Here is a 21233-nt window from a genome sequence, read left to right as displayed (position 1 = left end):
ACTCTCATCGTAAAGTGGAATATCAACACGGAAATCAATTTTCAGTTTCTTACCATGAAGTTTAGTTGATGTGGGACTCCTAAGAAGCCCACTTTTATTTTCTTCTTCGTCTTCATCCTCTTCATCATCTTCTTCTTCTTCTTCATCGTCATCTTCTTCCGAAGCTTCGGGTGTAGACGTAGTCTTTTTCTTCGCCTTCGGCTTTGGCTTGGGTGTATGAGAAAGAATACGTTCACCCAATTCCTTAAGGGTAATTTGAATTGACTTCATATCTATTTGCAGCGCATCCACCTTTTCTTCCATAATTTGTGGTTCGCTTTGCTTAGGATCATCCTCTGACTTTGTCATCCTTGATCCCCTTGTTCTCCTAACGTGTTCTAGCTTCTCGAGTCCCTCACCAATCTTTATGTATAGAGATCTAGTGAAAACTATAAACTACAGGGATCTACCATAGAAAAGAACCTTGATCCTGGTACCAACTTGATATGTTTGATCGCTTTACCCTGCTAGCTATTATTATCGAGGCGGAATTCAGAATAATAATAGACGAAAAGACTTAGAAAACAGAGACACAAGAAAATAATTCGAAGAAGTATCTTCTATAGATTATAAACAAGAAGACGATTACAATTTTCTCTTTGTTACGCTCACAATCTTCTATAAACAGTGGATCAACCTTAAACTGTTTGCTAAGCTTGTACAAGTATTCTTCCAAGCTTTCTCTAGGTTTTTTGTATCTAGTATATGTCCTTAGCTATTAGCCAAAGCCCTCTATTTATATCCTTCATCGTACTCAGCCGACCAATGACTTCTATTAGGAATCTATTTCCTAAACTAAGAGTATTGCCTATAACAAAACTCTTCCCTGACTAGGAATTCTGCCTAAACAAGGATTCCTGCCTAGAATAGGATTCTTCCCTCTACTTAGCTTGAGGTTAACTAAGTTCCCTAAAGGAGTACGGATACACCTGTATCATGGGTCCCCCTTTTAAGAACTTGAACTTCTGTGAGAGTTAAAAATGAAGGTTAGGGAACTCGAGAGTCCCTTTTTACTTGTTAAACCACTTGGCCTTGCTAGGAACTTGACCTTTACATCCAATTAAAAAAGATTCTTTCTCTCCTTGTCGTGTTTTAGGCACTCTTCGCTCCAATACACAGTCTTCCTTGAGTGGTTCCTCTCTATCAAACCATAAGTTTTTTACTCGTGGTAAGATCATAGTGTCATCACCATCATCATCTAGTAATGGAGGCCCAAACAACTTCAAGTATTAGACATTTATAACCGAGTACATTCCTAGATAAGGTGGCAGATCTAGACGAAAGGTATTGTCACCAACTTCTTACCTTCCCCCTTCAGTCGCTCCTTACCTAATTTTAACCATACCAAGTCACCAACACCAAAATTACAAGGCACAAGATGCTTGTCATGCTTCGCTTTGTATTTTGCTTGTGACTTCTTTAATTTTGCTTCAACAGTCGCATGAATATGAGATATATTCTACAAGAACTTTTGTGCCTTTTTCCGTTCACTTCCTTCCTTTCCCTCATTGAGGTGTCACTAGAAAATATTAGATCGAAAGGACTAGGTGGTAAGTAACCATAACACGTCTCGAAAGGAGATTTTCCCGAAGAACTATGAACTGCTCTATTGAATGCAAATTGTAGATATGGTAAACTCTCATCCCAAGTTTTAGGGTTCTTGGAATTATATCCCTTTAACATGTGAACCATAATCTTGTTGACCACTTTTGTTTGTCCATTTGTTTGTAGATGAAAAGTTGTACTCTTCTTCAACCTAGTGTCCGTCATCTTCCATAAAGAATCCCAAAAGTGACTAAGGAATTGACTATCCCTATCAGAAATAATCGAAGTAGGTAACCCAAAATTCTTCCACACATGCTCAAAGAAGAGCTTTGCTACACCGGCTCCCGTTACCGTCTTTTTACATGGAATTAATGCGATCATCTTGCTGAATCGGTCGACCACAACAAACAAGTAATCATAACCAAACTTGGTCTTTGGTAACCCACCAGGAAAATGCATAGAAATACTCTCCTAAGGTTTTGATGGTACTAGTAAAGGTAGATATAACCCACGTTTCCTGTTGGAAGGTTTAGATGTGCTGCACAACTTACACCCTCTAACCAACTTAGACACATCATCTTGTATCTTTGTCCAAAAGACATAACGACGAAGGTTAAAAAGAATTTTATTCATCCCAAAGTGTCCAGCAACTCGGTATGTGTGTGCCTCTCTTAACCATTATAAACGATGTTCATCTTCTGGAATGCAAATTAATTGAACCTTGTACAACAATCCATCCCGGAGTTCAAACTCGCATTTCAAACCACTCTTTACACCTTTTAACACCTTCTTGAAGTCTTTACTAGATGTGTATGACTCTGCATACTCTTGAGGAACAATCGGCTGAATTCTCATGGCCACCATTAATGCTCGAATCGGAGGACGAGACAACATATCTGCCAACTTGTTTGTTACTCCCTTCTTGTACTTAATGAGAATGTTGAAACTCATCAAGTAAGACATCAACTTCATGTGTTGGGATTGTTGTACTTTCGTCTAAGTGTGTAGATACTCCAATGGTTTGTGATCTGAATGTCCCACTACTTCTTTACCTAAGAGATACACTCGCCAATGCTTGATACGTTGATATAAAGCATAAAATTCTTTGTCATAAGGTGTGTAGTTCTTAATAGCACCTGAGAACAATTATAAATGGTACTCCACTGGTTTACCATCCTGTAACAACACTCCTCCCAATGCATAGTTAGAAGCGTCGGTCTCAACTTCAAAAGTACGTTGTAAGTTAGGCAATGCCGACACCGATGCTTCTGAAATCTTCCTTTTTAGCAACTGAAAAACGTCTTCATGGGTTTGCTGCCATTCAAACTTTTCCTTAGCTCCCATCACACCATGTAATGGTCCTGCAATAGTCGAAAAATGTCGGATAAACTTACGCAAGTATGTGCAAGCCCCTAAGAAGCTCCTGATTTCAGTTACATTACTAGGTCTAGGCCACTTAGTGATTATTTCAACCTTACTTGGATCAATCTTCCGTTGTACACCACCAGCAATGAATCTGAGATATACCAACTCCTCATTTCCAAACTCACACTTCTTTCCGTTCAACTTCAGCTGGCCTTCATGTAACACTTAAACACCTTCCCAACGTGAACGAGATGCTCTTCCCAAGTTCTGTTGTATATTAGGATATCATCCAAGTAATCTATCACAAAATCTTCTATAAAAGGTCGTAACAAATCATTCATCAAACGTATAAACATCGTTGGAGCGTTACACAAACCAAAAGGCATCACCAACCATTCGAACAAGCCTTGTTTGGTTTTGAAAGCAGTCTTCCATGTATCATCTTGCCGGAATCTCACTTGGTGGTATCCGAATTTGAAATCTAACTTTGTAAAGACTCGAGCTTTTTCCAACTGATCCATCATGTCGCCTATCCTAGGTAGAGGGTCACGATTCTTGATAGTGATCTTGTTCAATGCGCTATAATCAATACACATACGCCAGCTTCCATATTTCTTTGGTACTAATAATACCGTTGATCCACAAGGTGAAGCAATTGGCACTATCATTCCTAATTCTAGAAGTTCCTGGACTTGTTTCTTGATCTCATCAGATTCCTCTACGGATGTGCGGTAAAGACCTACATTAGGTATAGAGAGCTCTTCCCGGTCAACATGATCTCATGCTCCACACTCCTCTTTGGAGGTAATCCCTTGACATCTGAAAATAAATCTTTATACTTAAACTTCAACCTTTCTAGGTCGCTTTCTTTTTGTGCAGAAAAGGCTGCCAAACAAACTCTACTCGGCTTCTACTCAAGAGAACGGATCACAAGGAGAATGAACTTCGTGCTAGCATTGACCAACCGCTTAGCCTGAGTGGTTGTGATCAAGCCTGATCCCTCAAGAGGAGAATCTATAGCCCGAATCACAAAACTTTCCCCATCTTTGGTAAAGGTATAATTTTTTTCCCTCCTGTGTACAGTTGCATCTCTATCCCATAGGTAAGGACTACATAGTACCACCTGACAAACATCCAAAGGCACTATGTCGCATGTAACTTCGTCAATGTATGACTCATCTAGAGAAAATTTGAACGTGCACTGTTGTATTACTTGTAATCGCCCTTCTTTTTGAAGCCATCTTTAAGGATATGGTTTTGGATGTTTGAAAGTCTTCAATCCTAACTTCTGCACCAAATAATTCGAAAGTAAATTCTTCTGACTTCCCGGGTCAATAATAGCATCAACTAGTGATGTTTGACTTGTATCTTCACTGTGAATAGTCGTTCCCTAAGATCATCTTTTGAAGGTCTTTCTTTTGCCTCTGACATAAGAGAGAGCTTTGAATTGGGTTCAGTTAGTCCGTGTACTTCCTTTGGAGTTTGAGAGACTAGTGCTGCCTTCTTGGCTTCTTTTCTCTACAACCCTTTGGGTTTTAGATGAGGGTTCTTTACCCAACACTTGTCGATAACATGACATGTTTACTTGCAATGGGTACAAGTCAAACCTTCCCTGTCACTAGACTTTCCCTTTTCTTTGATCCTTTTACCTCCTTTCGCAGTGGTACCTCCAGATTTTCCCTTAGGATTTCCCTTTAAATCAGATTTCTTAAGATTGCCTTCAATGGCATTAGCTTTTATACTTGCTTCAGCAATAGTATCAACTGAAAACATCTTCAACTCCTTCCGTATATACTCATGGAACCCGGAGATGTACTTCATATAGATAACATAATCTTTCAAGTCTAAATCCAGAACCATAGCTTGATTCTGAAATTCCGAAGTATATTCTTGCACGGTTTGGTTGTAAGTCTGCTTTAAGTTGTACCACTTGAACCATCTCTCCTCAAGATAGCCAACCGGATAAAACTGTTTCCTTACAACTGCCTTGAATATTTTCCACGACAATATTCCCTTACCTAGATTTTGTCTTTGATGAGCTTTCCACCAGGTTAGAGCATGCTTCTGTAGCTTCAATGCCGCGAAAGCAATCTTTTCCTTTGAACCATATTCAAAGAAAGAAAAATAGTCTCTAGACATTTAATCCAATCATCCAGCTTTTCTACATCGATACTCTCATCGTAAAGTGGAATATCAACACGGAAATCAATTTTCAGTTTCTTACCATGAAGTTTAGTTGATGTGGGACTCCTAAGAAGCCCACTTTTATTTTCTTCTTCGTCTTCATCCTCTTCATCATCTTCTTCTTCTTCTTCATCGTCATCTTCTTCCGAAGCTTCGGGTGTAGACGTAGTCTTTTTCTTCGCCTTCGGCTTTGGCTTGGGTGTATGAGAAAGAATACGTTCACCCAATTCCTTAAGGGTAATTTGAATTGACTTCATATCTATTTGCAGCGCATCCACCTTTTCTTCCATAATTTGTGGTTCGCTTTGCTTAGGATCATCCTCTGACTTTGTCATCCTTGATCCCCTTGTTCTCCTAACGTGTTCTAGCTTCTCGAGTCCCTCACCAATCTTTATGTATAGAGATCTAGTGAAAACTATAAACTACAGGGATCTACCATAGAAAAGAACCTTGATCCTGGTACCAACTTGATATGTTTGATCGCTTTACCCTGCTAGCTATTATTATCGAGGCGGAATTCAGAATAATAATAGACGAAAAGACTTAGAAAACAGAGACACAAGAAAATAATTCGAAGAAGTATCTTCTATAGATTATAAACAAGAAGACGATTACAATTTTCTCTTTGTTACGCTCACAATCTTCTATAAACAGTGGATCAACCTTAAACTGTTTGCTAAGCTTGTACAAGTATTCTTCCAAGCTTTCTCTAGGTTTTCTGTATCTAGTATATGTCCTTAGCTATTAGCCAAAGCCCTCTATTTATAGCCTTCATCGTACTCATCCGACCAATGACTTCTATTAGGAATCTATTTCCTAAACTAAGAGTATTTTCTATAACAAAAGTCTTCCCTAACTAGGAATTCTGTCTAAACAAGGATTCCTTCTTAGAATAGGATTCTTCCCTCAACTTAGATTGAGGTTAACTAAGTTCCCTAAAGGAGTACGGATACACCTGTATCATAGGTAGAACTAATCTTTGCTTAGTCCTTGTTTCTAACGCTAAATATAGTTACATTGTATCTACAACTATACCCAAAGGAAATCTAATAAGTACAAGCTATAAACATGATATGATTCAACAAATAAAAAATAAAGTGCATGTAAACAAAGGTGAACACAAGGGTTTTTACGCAGTACGGTCATTGAAGAGACATATGTCCACTGGATTGGGGTTTCACTATGATGATTAAGAAAGTCACAAGATCTTACCTCTCATACCAAGATTACAAATTTTTACCTCACTTTCTCACTCTTTTCCTCTCTTAGGATTTCTCTTGTTATCGTCCAAGATTTAAGATCCAACATGCGACATGAATCAAGGGTCAAGCGCTGTCGTGATTCAAGGTTGAATCAAGTTAGCGCCACATTTTTACCACAAAGCACCAAATGTTTTGGCACGAAATATTGGAGTCCTTGGATCTTAAGATTTAAAGAAAATCTGATGGTTAATAATAGAAGGGCACAATGACTGGGGGTAATTAACGTAATTGTTAGATTTTATCACACAACATAAAATCTAATAGCTCATATTAAAAGCACCAAAGGATTTGGCACAAAAAGTAAATTTTGCTATGTCAAATCGTTTGGCGTTACAGAGTTGATTCCAAATTGCGTTCAAGCAAACGCTTGAATGCTATCTTGAATTTGATGTTTCTGCCACGGTGTTAGTCTTAAATGTTGAATCTTGCATGTCGATATTGCTCTGTCACTCTCAATAGCTCTCAGTTTGCCTAAGACTCAAAACATTCGTTCACTCTTACATGAGTTGTGTATTTATAGACAAATGAAGTTACAAGATTTGTTCCAGTATTTCTTGGGATATTGTAGTTTGGTGTGCTCCTATAACTTGCTCGATGTAAATCGTATACCTTAACTCATGGTATGTGGTTCGACTTGGGTTTGTATGAAGCTCTTCTGAGTCGTAATATCTTCCACAGCGGTATTTAATCCCGTATGCGGCTTCATTAAATGCTCTATGTTGACTTTGAACTAGACTGTTGGATGGTCCGATCTCCTTTCTATGTGTTTTCATCGAGCTGAAGGTAGATACTTGGTTTAGGTACAACACTTTAGGGTTGACTTAGTACTTTGCACATCTTCTCTTATCTTGTGGCATTCTCCTAGGATGTGTCCACGTGACAATCCGATATTTTGTACTCATGAGCAGTGACATATTTTTTGGGTTAATAGTAAATATTTTGGTATACACATCATTATATTTATGGTTCATACAGTGACATATTTTTTGAGTTAATAGTATATATTATGGTATATATATCATTATATTTATGGTTCATACATTGATGAGTAAAGATAAACATGGCATTTTATTTCGAAAATAGATAAATAAATAGTGGTATTTACATTTAGATTACCATATGGGGAATAAAATGTTCATTTTATCTAAAACCCTCCGGAAATCTAAAAAAAAAAATGCGATCCATTCTAGACGAGATCTGAGCAAGGATCTTTTTTCATTGCATTTATTCTTAGGTTTTTAGTCTCAATCTAGTTAGTTTCTTATTCAGTTAATTATTTTCTTAGATTGGGTAGGTAGCAGAAGTTTTAGGATTAGTTTGTTTTGGTTTCAACATCTGCGTTGTATGACGTTCTTTTTGGCTTTAACAGTCTTCTTTTCACGATTACTTGGGTTACAAGTTCTTCGACGCTAATTTCCAGCCACCGGAAGTTTCATCTTCAGTCTAAGAACATCAAAATCTCGAGCAAATCACTCAGGTGATTCTCGAGCATCCCTTCATGAAAAAGATAAGAAAAACAAACAATTTCGAAAGCATTCTGATGACCATTTCCTCTATCGATTCGATCTTAATACTTGTAATTAATCATATCCCTGTAATCTCACTCTTTTCTCATAAAATTATTCGGGAGTGTACTTTTTACAGTATTTGGTTATTCATTTTTGATGTATAGTCTCCTATTCTATTCGTGGATCATTGTTAGTGAGAATTAGATTGTTTTTATAAAAAAAGAATAAAAAATAAAATAAAAAAAAATAAAATGTTTAAAGAGACATGGAAAAGATGACGGTATCCGTGCCCTTTTTTGGTCTCATTTTTGTTGGCAGTTTTATTTGTGCAAACAACAAGACATTTAAAATGTAAAACACGAAGGAAGGAGGGAAAAAAAAAGAAAAAAACTATTACAGAGACCAAGAGTGAAATGCAATAGGAAATCGAGGACATTTTAAGGTAAAACCATAAAAAAATCAGGTAACCATGTGAGACTGAAAATCCGACAGTCAAAATCTCCCTACTTGACTCATTTTTGAATCTTACATACAATTCTACCGACTACTTGGGGTAACGATATATGGGAACTATTCTTTCTGTAACATAGTACCTAACTCTTTACTTAATCTAATAAGTAAAATCAAAAGTTAATTAGTCAAACAATTAATTTGTGCTCAGAACATGTTGATTCTGCTGTTTCTTTGTTTTAAAAACTAAATAAGTTTTCTTAATGAAAAGCAGTGTCAAAATGTTGGGTTTATATTTAACTTAATCATGCATGCTTTAAAAAGTTAAACACACTCTCAATCCCAATACTTGGTAGGATTTTAGCAAAGATTTAGAACTCGTGTCGAAGAACTATGTCCTCTGCGTCTACGATGCCTGTTTGAGAGTAGTAAAGTGAACTCCATTAAAAATTATTATCACTTCCACTAACTGTCTGAAACATAGGCAAGTACATCGTTTCCTCGCACGCGCACTCTTGGCTTATATCAATGCATCACCTACACGTAACTGGTCGTTTGAGACGACCTACATTATGGGAGTCGTCCCCACAAACAAGTCCCAGTTCACTGTAAAGGTTATTGAGTGACTTCCACTGAGCTATGGTTTTTGTTGAAGAAGAGCACTGGGAGTCACTAACATGGGGGCAACATGTCCTCTAGACGGACGACAGCAGAGGACCGTAGTGCATATGTAATAAGCAGCTACCTAGAGATGACCCTTCTTCATGTTCTTAAAGATGAGCAGATGACATCAGTACATGGACATACTGTCAATATTATTCCTTGCGAAAAATTACTAAAGCTCCACAGGGAGGACCCAACCCAGCTCCAGTTTGTCGCGGGATTTTTGTATACGCTTTACCTGCGACATGAACACATGGTGATCACATTCCCACTTTATATGGGGAACCAAGAACACAAGACAAGAAAGAAAGATACTTTTCCTTTTTAAAGGAGTGCCAATCCAGTAACGCTGACATTCTGCACTGCGTGCTGCATAAGATGGTCCATCTTCATCTGTCTGAATTGCCTTGTAAAGAATGTGAGAAGAACGGTGTTTCAGAATGTTTATTGTTTAAGAATGAAGCAATTAACAAATTAATTTTTCTCGTCAATATAAAACAGTTGACATAATCATATATAGTTAATATACAACAAGTATGTGACTAAATTTAAGTTTAACATACATCTAAAGATACCTAAATTTGTCAGAAGCAACATCGACAAACAGGGCAACAAGAACCGTCCACTCCACAAAGTAGGATGTTAGCAAGAAAGAAAGAACTAAGCAAAATTTTGCTTTCAATCAAGCAGCCCATCCATATACAATCTGATTAAACCTACTGCCGGGATATGGGTGGTGTTGCCGGCAAGGGTTGGGGATGGTTATAGAAACCGCTTCCTGATGACCCCTGCAAATTCTGATAAGCATTTGGTTGAGATGGGTACGGAGAAGTCCCTGAGAGCTGGCTCCCCTGCACGGGATAACTGGGCAAAGGCGGTTGTTGTGGTCTTTGTTGGGCTGCTGAACCATAGCTGTATGGTACACTCGTCATAGACCCAGCTGTCTGCATGAAATGCGCAGGTGGTGGCGTTGATGCTGTTACAAGTGATGGTGGAGGCGGTGGCTGTGACATTGGTGATGATGATGGCAGGGGCGGCTGATGCAGAGGCAAAAGCGCTTCAGGATGTGGAAAAGTTGCTGCTGGTGGTTGAGAATGTTGAGGTGGTTGTTGCATGTAAGAAAATGAGCCATTCTCGAGTTTCAGTCTCTTGTCTGATGTATAATCATCAGAGGATTCCTTCAGTGTGCTATTACTAATGCCTCCCCCAGAAGCCAAGGAAGAGAGAACGTGAGCAAGCATCTGAGCAGATGAAGTTGAAGCTGTCAATTTTGCGACAACTTCAGCAGCTGTAGATTTTCGTGGCTCTTGTTCACTAGTCTGGGGTGCACTTCCGGTAGGAAGAGAAGTCAACTGACTAGTATACATGACAGGAGCTGATTGGTCCTTCTCTCCGTTTGTCACCAGATTATCTGCTGGAGTGAAAGTCGAGGACATGCCTGAAAGTGTATTTGCTTCCTTCAACCTCTGTTTCTCATCTAGCAACTGACCGCTGGTGCTGCTAAGTAACCGCTGGCAGACATTGTCCGCCTGTACTGATTGAGATTGAGCGATCTGATATTACAGTAACATACATGAGAAGAACTGATGTACCATACATGAAAAAGAAATATATGAAACAATCGGAAATGCGTTATTCTGGATGATGTCTCTTGATAACAGAAAGAAAATGAATGCTCCACTACGTAGGAACAAAAAAAGTGTCTTCAAGGTAGAGTCGTAGAGAATAAGGGGCTTCTGATGGCCCCACTAAAGCATTTCATATCACAACTTCTGACTATTATAGTTTCATGAACTATTTGAGAATAAAAACGTAGCATTATAAAATGTTATGCGGAGCTAAAGACTCTTCACAGCAAAGCATATCGAAGCTAAGATACTATATCATACCTAAGAAAATGCTAGAACGGCCCTCCATCAACCTCAATAAAAAGCAAGGTTTAAGAAACGGGTTTAGACACAGATCTGGGGTTAGGACCGTGACTGATCTTTCTTCACAGAAACAGTTATAACGGCTGTTATAACACAAAAACAGTCTTATACAACGACTGTTATTTGCAAGTAACCCATGAAATGATAAAAAAAAAAAACGGTGATAACGACCGTTATACTGTATAGCACCCAACATAACGGCGGTTATTTGCTCTTTAGCACCGCTATATAGAGAAGCTTAATGTTGAACCTCACAATCAGGCCATATGACCACAACTGTTTTAACGGCCGTTTTTCCGAGGGGGTAACGGCTGGATTCAAAACCTTGATAAAAAAAAGCAGTACACGCCTTTCAAGACTCCAGATGCCACATGAATTCAGATGTATAAGTTAACTCAGGATTTTACCTAACAAGATAGACAAAACCTCGAAGGAAAAAACTGACTCCATAAGTTATTAAATTAATTGAAGTGCTCAGTTATTACCTGAAGCTGACTGCGTACTTGTTCCAGCTCAATTTCCTACAAGAACAAAATAACCTCACTCTATAAATTAGCAAAATAAAATAAACAGCAAAAGTAATTGAATCTAGAATGCAGATACAAAAAAGAAGTGTCTGTTTTGTTTGTCTGTTGTGTGGTGGGGGTGATACAAGTAAAAGAAAAAAAGTAACCTGTTCCTGGAGAGCCTCTTTTAAATGAGACACAAGTGTCGCTCTAGATGATTCAGCTTCTGTCAGCCGTTCAATGCACTCTCCTAGTATAGTATGCTGTCCTCGCAGCACTGTAATAAACTCAGATCCATTGGCATGCACTGTCCATCAAAGAGAACCAAGTTCATGCATTTTGAAAATGTCCGGAAGATGTCCAGTAAATTATAATGATGCTTCGCTTCATCGCTTGTAATCATCTTATGTCGAAAACTCATTACTAAATTAAGTTCTGCGGAATACTTTCTATAGGATGGTTCAATAGGGTTAAAAAAGAAAAACAATCCAGAAGTGTGCACCTGAGCCATATGCACCACCAATTTCCTTCTCTACTTTATCAACACATTTGACAGCTTCCCTGCATTTGCTCAAAAGAGTTTCTTCATCCTTGGATTTATCATAAACAACTTCATAATCCGAAATTATCTTCTCCAGTACGCTTCCAATAGCTTGTTTCTGGTAAACAAGAAACAAAGAACATCTCAAAATGCAACTTAAACATATCGAAATGCCAAGACAGACATGTAGATCTGAATAAATAATGAAAGTTTCTTACCGATTTGAGGGACACACTTTTTCTATTTCTATTGCGGTTCTCCAAGTTTCTTCCCATAAGCTCTTCCTTCAGGATTTGTCCATGAGACCCAAAAACCTTTCTCTCTTCCCATATAGTAACCTGAGGTAACAAATGTAAAATGAAAACTAAATGCTGTAAAGAATATCCACATTTGCATGATAACTTCAACTCGAATAATTCTAACGATAGAGATAAGAGCACTATCAGATAAGTCTACGACCGCATGAATACGTCAAGCAGTTTTTTTGCAGTTTGTTAGCCCATATATACGTAAAAAAACCATGGCACGAAGAACAATTAGCTATAAGAGAGTGGCAGAGCGCTAAGAGAGAGGGTTAAACTTACATACCAGTCGTAGTGCAGCATTTCTTCCGAACTCATCCCCATTCTGAGCTACATCGCCAAGAGCATCTGGAAGAACCTTCCAGAATTCATCGACGAATTCTGAACCCTTCCTTCTACTGTTCTGCAATATATCGTTTGCAAGATATAGAAAAGGCAATCGCTGTTCTCGAGGGGAACAGTGGAACTGCCTATCCCACGTCTCAACCACATGCTTTGCTTTCTTCATATGGAAGATACACCAGTGTGATAAAGCTTGATTATGTTAAGGATAACATCTAAGGAATACAAGGAGATGCTAAAGAAGTATTCATGAGAATTTAACACCGGGGGCGGTTCTACCTTAGTGCATTAATAGTTGCTTTTGTTGTTTGATCAAAGAAAATCTATTTTCCTACCAAAGTAGCTCAATTTAGGCACTTGTTAAATGCACAAATTATGTATGGCAAACGAAAAAACAGTGTAAGAAATATAGTAAGTACTGAGGTGCCATGGAACACAACCATTAATAAGCAGAGAATGCAAAGCCACTGCCTCAAAAGAAGAACCTATTTTCAATTAGCTAAGAAACATCCAAGTGTCTCCAATATGGATTTGGCCACAAAATAATGTTGAAAGAACAGTCCCATTTTCAGTTCATACAACTATGAAAAGGATACTCTCAATACTTTGCTGTGAACTGTTGAGTTTCGCCAGCTTTTCCACCAAAATTTGTCCATTGAAGGTACTACTCATTGTTTCTAGTATAAGATTTCACCAACTTATAGAAACACAAAACCTGACATGAGTTGGAAACAAGAAGGTTAAATTGGATTCACTGCACAAGTGAAATCACACATACTAACATATGAAAGTAAGATAAACACAATTTAAGCATCGGGTCTCGTAACTAAACAGTGCAAAAGAGCAAACCAACAAAATCTAAATGGTTTGCAAACAAACTGTATTAATAGATTATGATCAAATGGCAGGTATATACGAAAAATGCTTAATGTAAATTATTGCATTCCAAGATATTATCATTAAGACTTCGAAGTTGAAAATAAAAAACCAAACTCAATTGTAATCCTAGTTCTCCATAAACAGTCTTGTTGCTCATATATTAGAATGGAGAATGTCTACTAAAATAAAGCTCTAAACAGAATTCTTCCTAGTTCTTGTCGGATTCAAGAGACCTATTGTAGGCACCCTGAATTGACTGTTGCACCCACACCCATACCAGCCAGAACACACTACGGAAACAAGAAATCTTTATACAACCCAAATACCGCTACAGCCCGGTTATTCCTATTTAAGCAATTAAAGACATCACTTAAATCGCATCTAACTCTCTTGTTCATATATTTACAGTTTTAGCAAATTCCTGCCTCCTCTTCCAGAAAGTGTAATCAGAAATCACTACCTAAAGGCCCTATCAAAAACCCACAAATAAATAAATAACTTCATCTTTCTATAACCAGAATTACACAAATTTCAGTTCAAAAAAGCTTGCTTTTTTATTACTCTAAATGTTGATTCTTCACCAGTTTCAATAACAAGACTGAAACTTTTCCCTCAAAAGAAATTTAAACTTCCAAAACAAACATACAATCAATAAAACCTTGAAATTGTATTAAATTAAATAAAACCTAAGGCCTAAGGTTTAAACCCAGAATTCATATTTAAACCTAATTCAAACAATAAAGAAACTTGAGATAAGAATATAACCTGTTGAGAAAATGCGCCAAGAATTGTCAAAGTGATAAATGGATAGATAGGGTAAGTGAAATTTAGGGTTTTGTTAGTAACCCATAATAGTACATAGAATGTTGAATGACAGAAGATTTTGGTGTTCGCGGATGCTTGTTTTAGATATTATGAAGAGAAAGGGAATGGTTAGTTAGATTCTATGTTCTCAACGTGCGGCTCTTTTCTGATGGTTTATGTTTCCGGTTTGGTTTTAAACTCACTTTTCGCCACTAACTAAAACACGAAGATTCGTGTGACTTGATTCAAAGGAAAGAATTCATAGTTTCCCATAACTACCCCTTATATATTTATGGCGTGTTTGGTTTGAGGAAATGAAATCGTGTTTGGTCGGATACAATTCCATTCTCATGATTGGTAAATAAGGAAAAAAAAGTTGTCAGGAGTAGGATTCTCAAAAAGTAAATTCCCATGTTTGATACAATTTTACTCTCATTCTCATATGAATATGTATGGTACATTAAAACCCAGAAATTATTATGAGTATATATTTGAACTAATCTCGAAATTTGAAGTTTTTGTAAAAGGTTTGACAGTTATGGCTTCCAGACGGACAATCGCGATGTCTGTAAAAATTCTGGAAAATTACCAAAACTCAAATGTCCAGGACAATCGGTCCAACTTAACAGACTCTGAACTCAGATTTTATTTTTCAAAAAGAAAGGTGAGCATGTCCTCTTTAAAAATTGGGGTCAACCACTCATATAGGACCTCGCATGAAGTCTCGAGAGTTGTTTTGGCATGAGGTGCAGTCAGAATTTTTCTGGCGAGAATATTTTTAGTCAAGACTTTCATTATAGAAATAGTACTACGTAAAATTTTAAGATGAGACGCAAGATATGATATGCAAACTATAAAAACAGATAAAAACAAAAAAGGATATAGATACAAAACCAATGGGTTGCCTCCCATGTAGCGCTTGGTTTAACGTTGTCAGTCCGACGTTATTATTATCTTCCGTACACTAACAATCCGAAAATTTGGGGATCCTCCCAAATAACAACATGCAGCTCCAATAACAGCTTCATGACAATATTATCGTAATATAGTACTATTATTTGGTGGAAGTTTCCCCCACAGTTAGTTTTTTTTACACTCGGAAGTGTATAGAGAACATAGAATGTGGAAACTTCAAAAGGTTCCTTTCGGTTAACATGCACAACTTTAGGATCAAACAAATCTAGTGGTGGATACTTCAAAGAAAAATAATTTGTAAGAACTTTAGAAGCACACAACTCTAACCTTAAGTGAGGTATTTTCTTAAAATTGGGCTAACAACTTTTCGAGAAACTATTTCAATTGGAGGAGGAGGATCAACAGATATAAAATTGTCAAAAGGATTACACAAACCTGCCACATTCTCGGGATTATTAACCTCATGTGCATCATGGCCCTCTATCAAACTTTTTAACCCTTATCCATTAGTCTCCAATTCCTTTGGCGTGTCTGTTTCCTTGTCGTTGAAAAGATTAACAGCTTTTTCCGTGTCCACAAACTTGAAAGGTGAAGATTGAGTCCATGACTAGCAGTTTGGTCTTGACTATCAAGTCCAATAACTTCTGGGAGAGATTCTTGTGTAGGTGGTTCAATTGAAGATAACACTTCAACAAATGTCGCATTCCTTGGAAAATTTTGACTTAATGTGATGCTAGGCTCAGCTGATGATACATCGACGCTAGGGCCACATGACGAGCCAACCTGCACCTCATCTATGCCAACGAGCAACCTCTTCATAAAATCATACAACTCAGAATTGAATCCTTCTCCAATCTGTCTCTTTGTTTCCTGAGTCTGTTTCAGGTCTTTTAACATTGCTTGAACTTCAACTTTTTCCAGGACTATTCAGACACTTCCCCAATGATCTGTAATGTATCCTGAAACGTTTCTTCACACTTGTCCGTGTTCTCTTCTAGATTGATTTCATGGAGATTAAGTAGTTCTTCCCTTGTTCTTGGTTCTCTTGGTTTGCAGAGTTCCAACTTCATTGCACTGTGATCACCTCTAAAGTTATCATGAAACTGCAACATGATTGATAACACTCATCAGGGGATGCATAACAAATATCAATGGAAACTTAACTGATATGAGTGACATAACAACAGTTTATATGCATAACTTGTGATGCAACCATTTTTAATGATACATAACTGGTTATGCATTCGCAATTTTAGCTTCCTAAGATGTTATGCATTTTTTAACGGGTGCATGACATATTAGGTATTTATATTTTTGCCTACATAGCCTGCATAACATTTTTTTTTTCATTTCTAAGGTTCATTACTGCAAAACGGACAAACAAATACCTCTAAGCTTGGAATATGCTTGTTGTTCACTGCTTTCTTCATTGCTGCAAAGTCCCACCTTGAAGCTCTTGGTATAGCATTGGGATTGACCTTGATAGTGTCAGACAACTCAACTAAGTTACAGTGCTCAGCCAACCAAAGCTGCAAAAAAAACAAAAACTAATAAGAATTTTCGTAGATATGATTTATTGACAGAGACTAAGCAAATAAAAAAGCTAAATTACAAGAAAGTATATAGTGCAACCACCTCAATTCCTGAGAAGAATATTGTATTTTTTCACAGTCTTGATGTTGTCCGTCAGGTGTGTTGATGGTGGATTTTTGATAAAGGCTAAAATCGTAAATTCATAACCTTGCATATTCCTGATCCAGTAATCAGAAAGTATTAAGACTCATGTCTCTCGTTTAAGCATGAAAACGCATCCCACGATGATCTCTGACTGAGTGTATTTCCTCTCAGATCATCCATAGGAATCTCTGACTGAGTGTTTGCCTCTCAGAGCATACATGAATATGCAGTCTCTCAATTGAGACCATGACATATTTCATCAATACTGAACAATTTCAGTAATCACTTTTATATAGAATCGAACGATTGGACGGCTCCTAGACAGCGTGCCTGCTAGTATAGAGCGATAACGTCTTCAGGATGTAACAATATTTTTCCCTGACTATACAAAATAAACATGACGTTTCAATTAGCTCATATCGCTCAATTCTCAGATAATTGTAATGCTCCTAGACAACGTGCTAGTATAGAGTCATCAATTAATTATTTCTAGTCGCTTGATTCATCAATTTAATTCCTAGAAAACATTCTACGTTCTTTATAATATTTCGATTACTTCAATTCATGGCTTTTCCCGGCAGAATTCCATGGGTTGGTAATAAATATTCAACGTACGGGCATTTGAGCTACCACCGAATAAGCCCCGAGAAAATGGTGCAAGTGTACTTAATAATAATGCACGAACGAGCACCCGAATGCATGAACGAGCATTCAAAAATACGAACAAACGAGGAGACCTATACAAAATAGGAAAGAAAAATAATAATAAAAAATATTAAAAGAGGCGCCTAAGAGACCTGGCCGACCGGCCGGCCGGTCATGCCGCCGTGGCCGATCCCACGCCTCTTACTTTATTTTATCTTAGTTTATTATTTTTACTTGATCTCATGAAAACTCCTTCGTTTGAGAAAAACTCCTCAGTTTCATCATATTTCCTTCACATGATGAAAATAATATAAAATAAGGAAAGGTGTCTTGGGACCGGACCTACTAGACGGCCGGTCCAACACCTTGTAATCCCTTATTTTATTATTATTATTGTTTCCTTCATCTCATGAAAACTTCATCGTTTGAGAAAAACTCTTTCGTTTGAGCAAATTCCCAGTTTCTTCATATTTTCCTTCACATCATGGAAATAGTATAAAACTAAGAAAGGTGTCACGGGACTAGTCCTACTAGCCAGCCGGCCATGCCCTAGCCGTGGCCGGTCCCACACCTTGTAATCCCTTTTTTCATTATTATTATTTCCTTCATCGTATGAAACTCCTTAGTTTGAGCAAAACCCTGATTTCTTTATGTTTTCTCAAATATTGCTCAAACGCACACCAGAAAATACAGAAGTTCTCAGGACTGAGACACAGACACTATGGTGACACGGGCATCTTACCCTAACGGACCAGGGTCAGCCCTTTGGCTTGCAGGAACCGGTCCCACATATTTTCATTAATTTGACCTAATTTATTCATATTAGGTTCAAACTCTTCCAAACAGCTTGGACTTTCATCAAATGATCGTCAGTCGGTCCTGAAAAAGCGGGGGTACAACAACCACACCCAACAATTCGATTAACAATCTGTATGGACAAACTCCAATATACTTTCTAGAGAACCAACTAGACAGTCAGACTCAATCTAGATCAAAGTATATCAAAGAGTTTATATCTCAATCTCTCGATTTGATCTTTACTCAAGCAAATAGAAATCTGCGAGTCTTTATCAAAGAAGGATAACTTGGACGGTACCAAAAAACAATATCCAAGTGACAATCAATTTAAATCAACAACCAAATGGTCGGATATTCTAATTGATTGAACGACGCACAACCTGTGATATTTCAATTATATAAACAAATATAATGCGGAATAGAAATAACACAGACGCCAGAATTTTGTTAACGAGGAAACCGCAAATGCAGAAAAACCCCGGGACCTAGTTCAGATTGAACACACACTGTATTAAGCCGCTACAGACACTATCCTACTCCAAATTAACTTCGGTCTGGACTGTAGTTGAACCCCAATCAATCTCACACTGATCCAAGGTACAGTTATGTTCCTACGCCTCTGATCCCAGCAGGATGCTACGTACTTGATTCCCTTAGCTGATCTCACCCACAACTAAGAGTTGCTACGACCCAAAGTCGAAGACTTTAATTAACAAGTCTGTATCACACAGAAAAGTCTACGGTAATAGATAAATCCGTCTCCCACGAATATACCTACGAGTTTTGTTCCGTCTTTTGATAAATCAAGGTGAACAGGAACCAATCAATAAACCGGTCTTATATTCCCGAAGAACAGCCTAGTATTATTGATCACCTCACAATAATCTTAATCGACGCAGCGAAAAAAGATATTGTGGAATCACAAACGATGAGACGAAGTGTTTGTGATTACTTTTCTATCTTGCCTATCGGAGATATAAAATCTCGAGCCAATTATTACAATCGTACTCGTAACGATATAAGATGCAAGATCATATCACATAACTACAAGAAAAGTAATATCGGTCTGGCTTCACAATCCCAATGAAGTCTTTAAGTCGTTAACCTGGTTTTAGAAGAAGAAACCAAAGGTTAAAGGATAATCGACTCTAGCTATGCAACTAGTATCACACGTAAGGTGTGGGGATTAGGTTTTCCAGTTGCTAGAGTTCTCCCTTATATAGTTTTCAAATCAGGGTTTGCAATCAATGTTACCTTGTGATGTAGTTTTTCAAGTGGTAAATAAAGTTCGTTCAACTTGGACTTGTGTAGACTCGATTCTATACTTAAATACTAATTCTAATAAATATATATAAAAATATGGTAGCAGTATCGGGAGAAACTGGGACTTAGGATTCCACCAAACTCACAACATAAGGTTCAAATATTAATTCTTTTAACAATTATAGATCAATAAAGACATGGATTCTTATTTTTGCCAAGGTAGATTCTCAAAACTTTTAGTTGTAAATCCTAAGCATGGGACATCAAAACATCTAAGCAAGCATGACCCATCAAACGAGATGACAACTAATTAATCAAAATCAATAATTCAATTTTAATTAGTGCAAAATTCATATAAGAATTAAATATAATTACCCAAGTATGATATTAGGCTTCCTCCGTCATCCCAGTGTTGGGGTTTAGCTCTTCATGGTGAAAACACGCTCAAAATAATATATCATGGTTCAAAAGGTGTTTTTATTGAAGGTATGTGAGAAAAGAATGAAAGTAGCTTAATCGTAACAGTTATAATTGTTACAGATCGAGTGTTACGAGGAATTGTTGCAAACTGAACATAATTGTTACTAATGGACTGTTACAGGATTTGAAATTTAAGACCCTATGAACAACTGTCCTGCACAGTTGTATGTTCTTCAGCTTCGTTTTCTTCCTGTTGCTGCTGCAACTCCTCCTGCAGCTTGAGTTTCGGCTCTGCATCGACACAAAAACTTCCCCAAACTCCCCCTTGACTCTCAACTCCTTCTTTGAACCTCAGCCACCCTATTTATACAAAACAGGGCTGAAAATATCTCAAGAATCTCTCGGTTATTTTCTTTTCCTCTCCCGCAGGTCACGGGATTTCTTTCTCCCTTTTCTTCACTTCTCTACGCGTCCCTGATTCGATCAAAACTCTTTTAAAGATAGAAAGAAATATCTACGAGCAAATATTCTCCCTGAGTCACCACGTTCCTTCCAAAAATGCATCATATAACCTGTGATATTCTCCTCTCTCTGTTTTCTCGAAACTTCCTTTTTCTCTTATTCCAAAGCCCTTAGCGACACTATCTGATAAAACAGGCCCAAACCAACTTGGTCCGAAGAAAATTCATGAGAAAATCTCGTCTAAATCTAACTCAGAGAGTTCGCAGGTGAATATGATTCTTCCCGCCTATGTGTAGCTTGATCTCGATGATACAGCCCAGTTCAGTCGTTCCAATCACTCTTACCAACCCAGTTACGCTCTAACAGGGTCCATACGATCAAAATCTGTGATTGAGTTTCATTAAAAACAGCCTAAAAATCGAACCCTAATATGATACTCGTTGCAAAATTGTTTCCCGCCGAATTATGAATTTGGAAGATAACCTCCCCCTTATCTGTGGCTGGTCTCCCTTTAGCAGATGCCTGGAAATGGGTCACCCCTTAGTAATTAGGTTACCCCTTATCCAAAGTGAGAGTCCGTATAGTAATTTTCTCCCACGAGTGCAAAAACCACTTTTTTAGCCAATTTCGCCGCAAAAGCTTATTTCTCCAAAAATACCTACAGGGACATAAAAAGCAATAATAAATATAAAATCGAGCACTAATAATATATACAATTGAGATTATATAAGA

At 37.6% G+C, this 21233-nt stretch overlaps 1 protein-coding gene across 1 annotated transcript; it reads right to left on the bottom strand.

The window, feature by feature from the left end:
* Positions 1-9482: 9482 nt before the first annotated feature.
* LOC113281408 (UPF0400 protein C337.03-like) lies at positions 9483-14518 on the bottom strand. Its single transcript, XM_026530132.1, has 8 exons — positions 14283-14518; positions 13235-13353; positions 12583-12830; positions 12213-12332; positions 11956-12112; positions 11621-11760; positions 11433-11468; positions 9483-10569 (listed from the first exon to the last, which is right to left on the bottom strand). Exons 2-8 carry the CDS (start codon positions 13308-13310, stop codon positions 9733-9735), a joined length of 1614 nt encoding a protein of 537 aa, XP_026385917.1. The 5' UTR covers positions 13311-13353; positions 14283-14518; the 3' UTR covers positions 9483-9732.
* Positions 14519-21233: the final 6715 nt, after the last annotated feature.

The sequence above is a fragment of the Papaver somniferum genome, chromosome 5, assembly GCF_003573695.1.
Source record: "Papaver somniferum cultivar HN1 chromosome 5, ASM357369v1, whole genome shotgun sequence".
In the NCBI taxonomy this organism is placed as follows: domain Eukaryota; kingdom Viridiplantae; phylum Streptophyta; class Magnoliopsida; order Ranunculales; family Papaveraceae; genus Papaver; species Papaver somniferum.
This window is presented reverse-complemented; position numbering and strand designations above follow the sequence as displayed.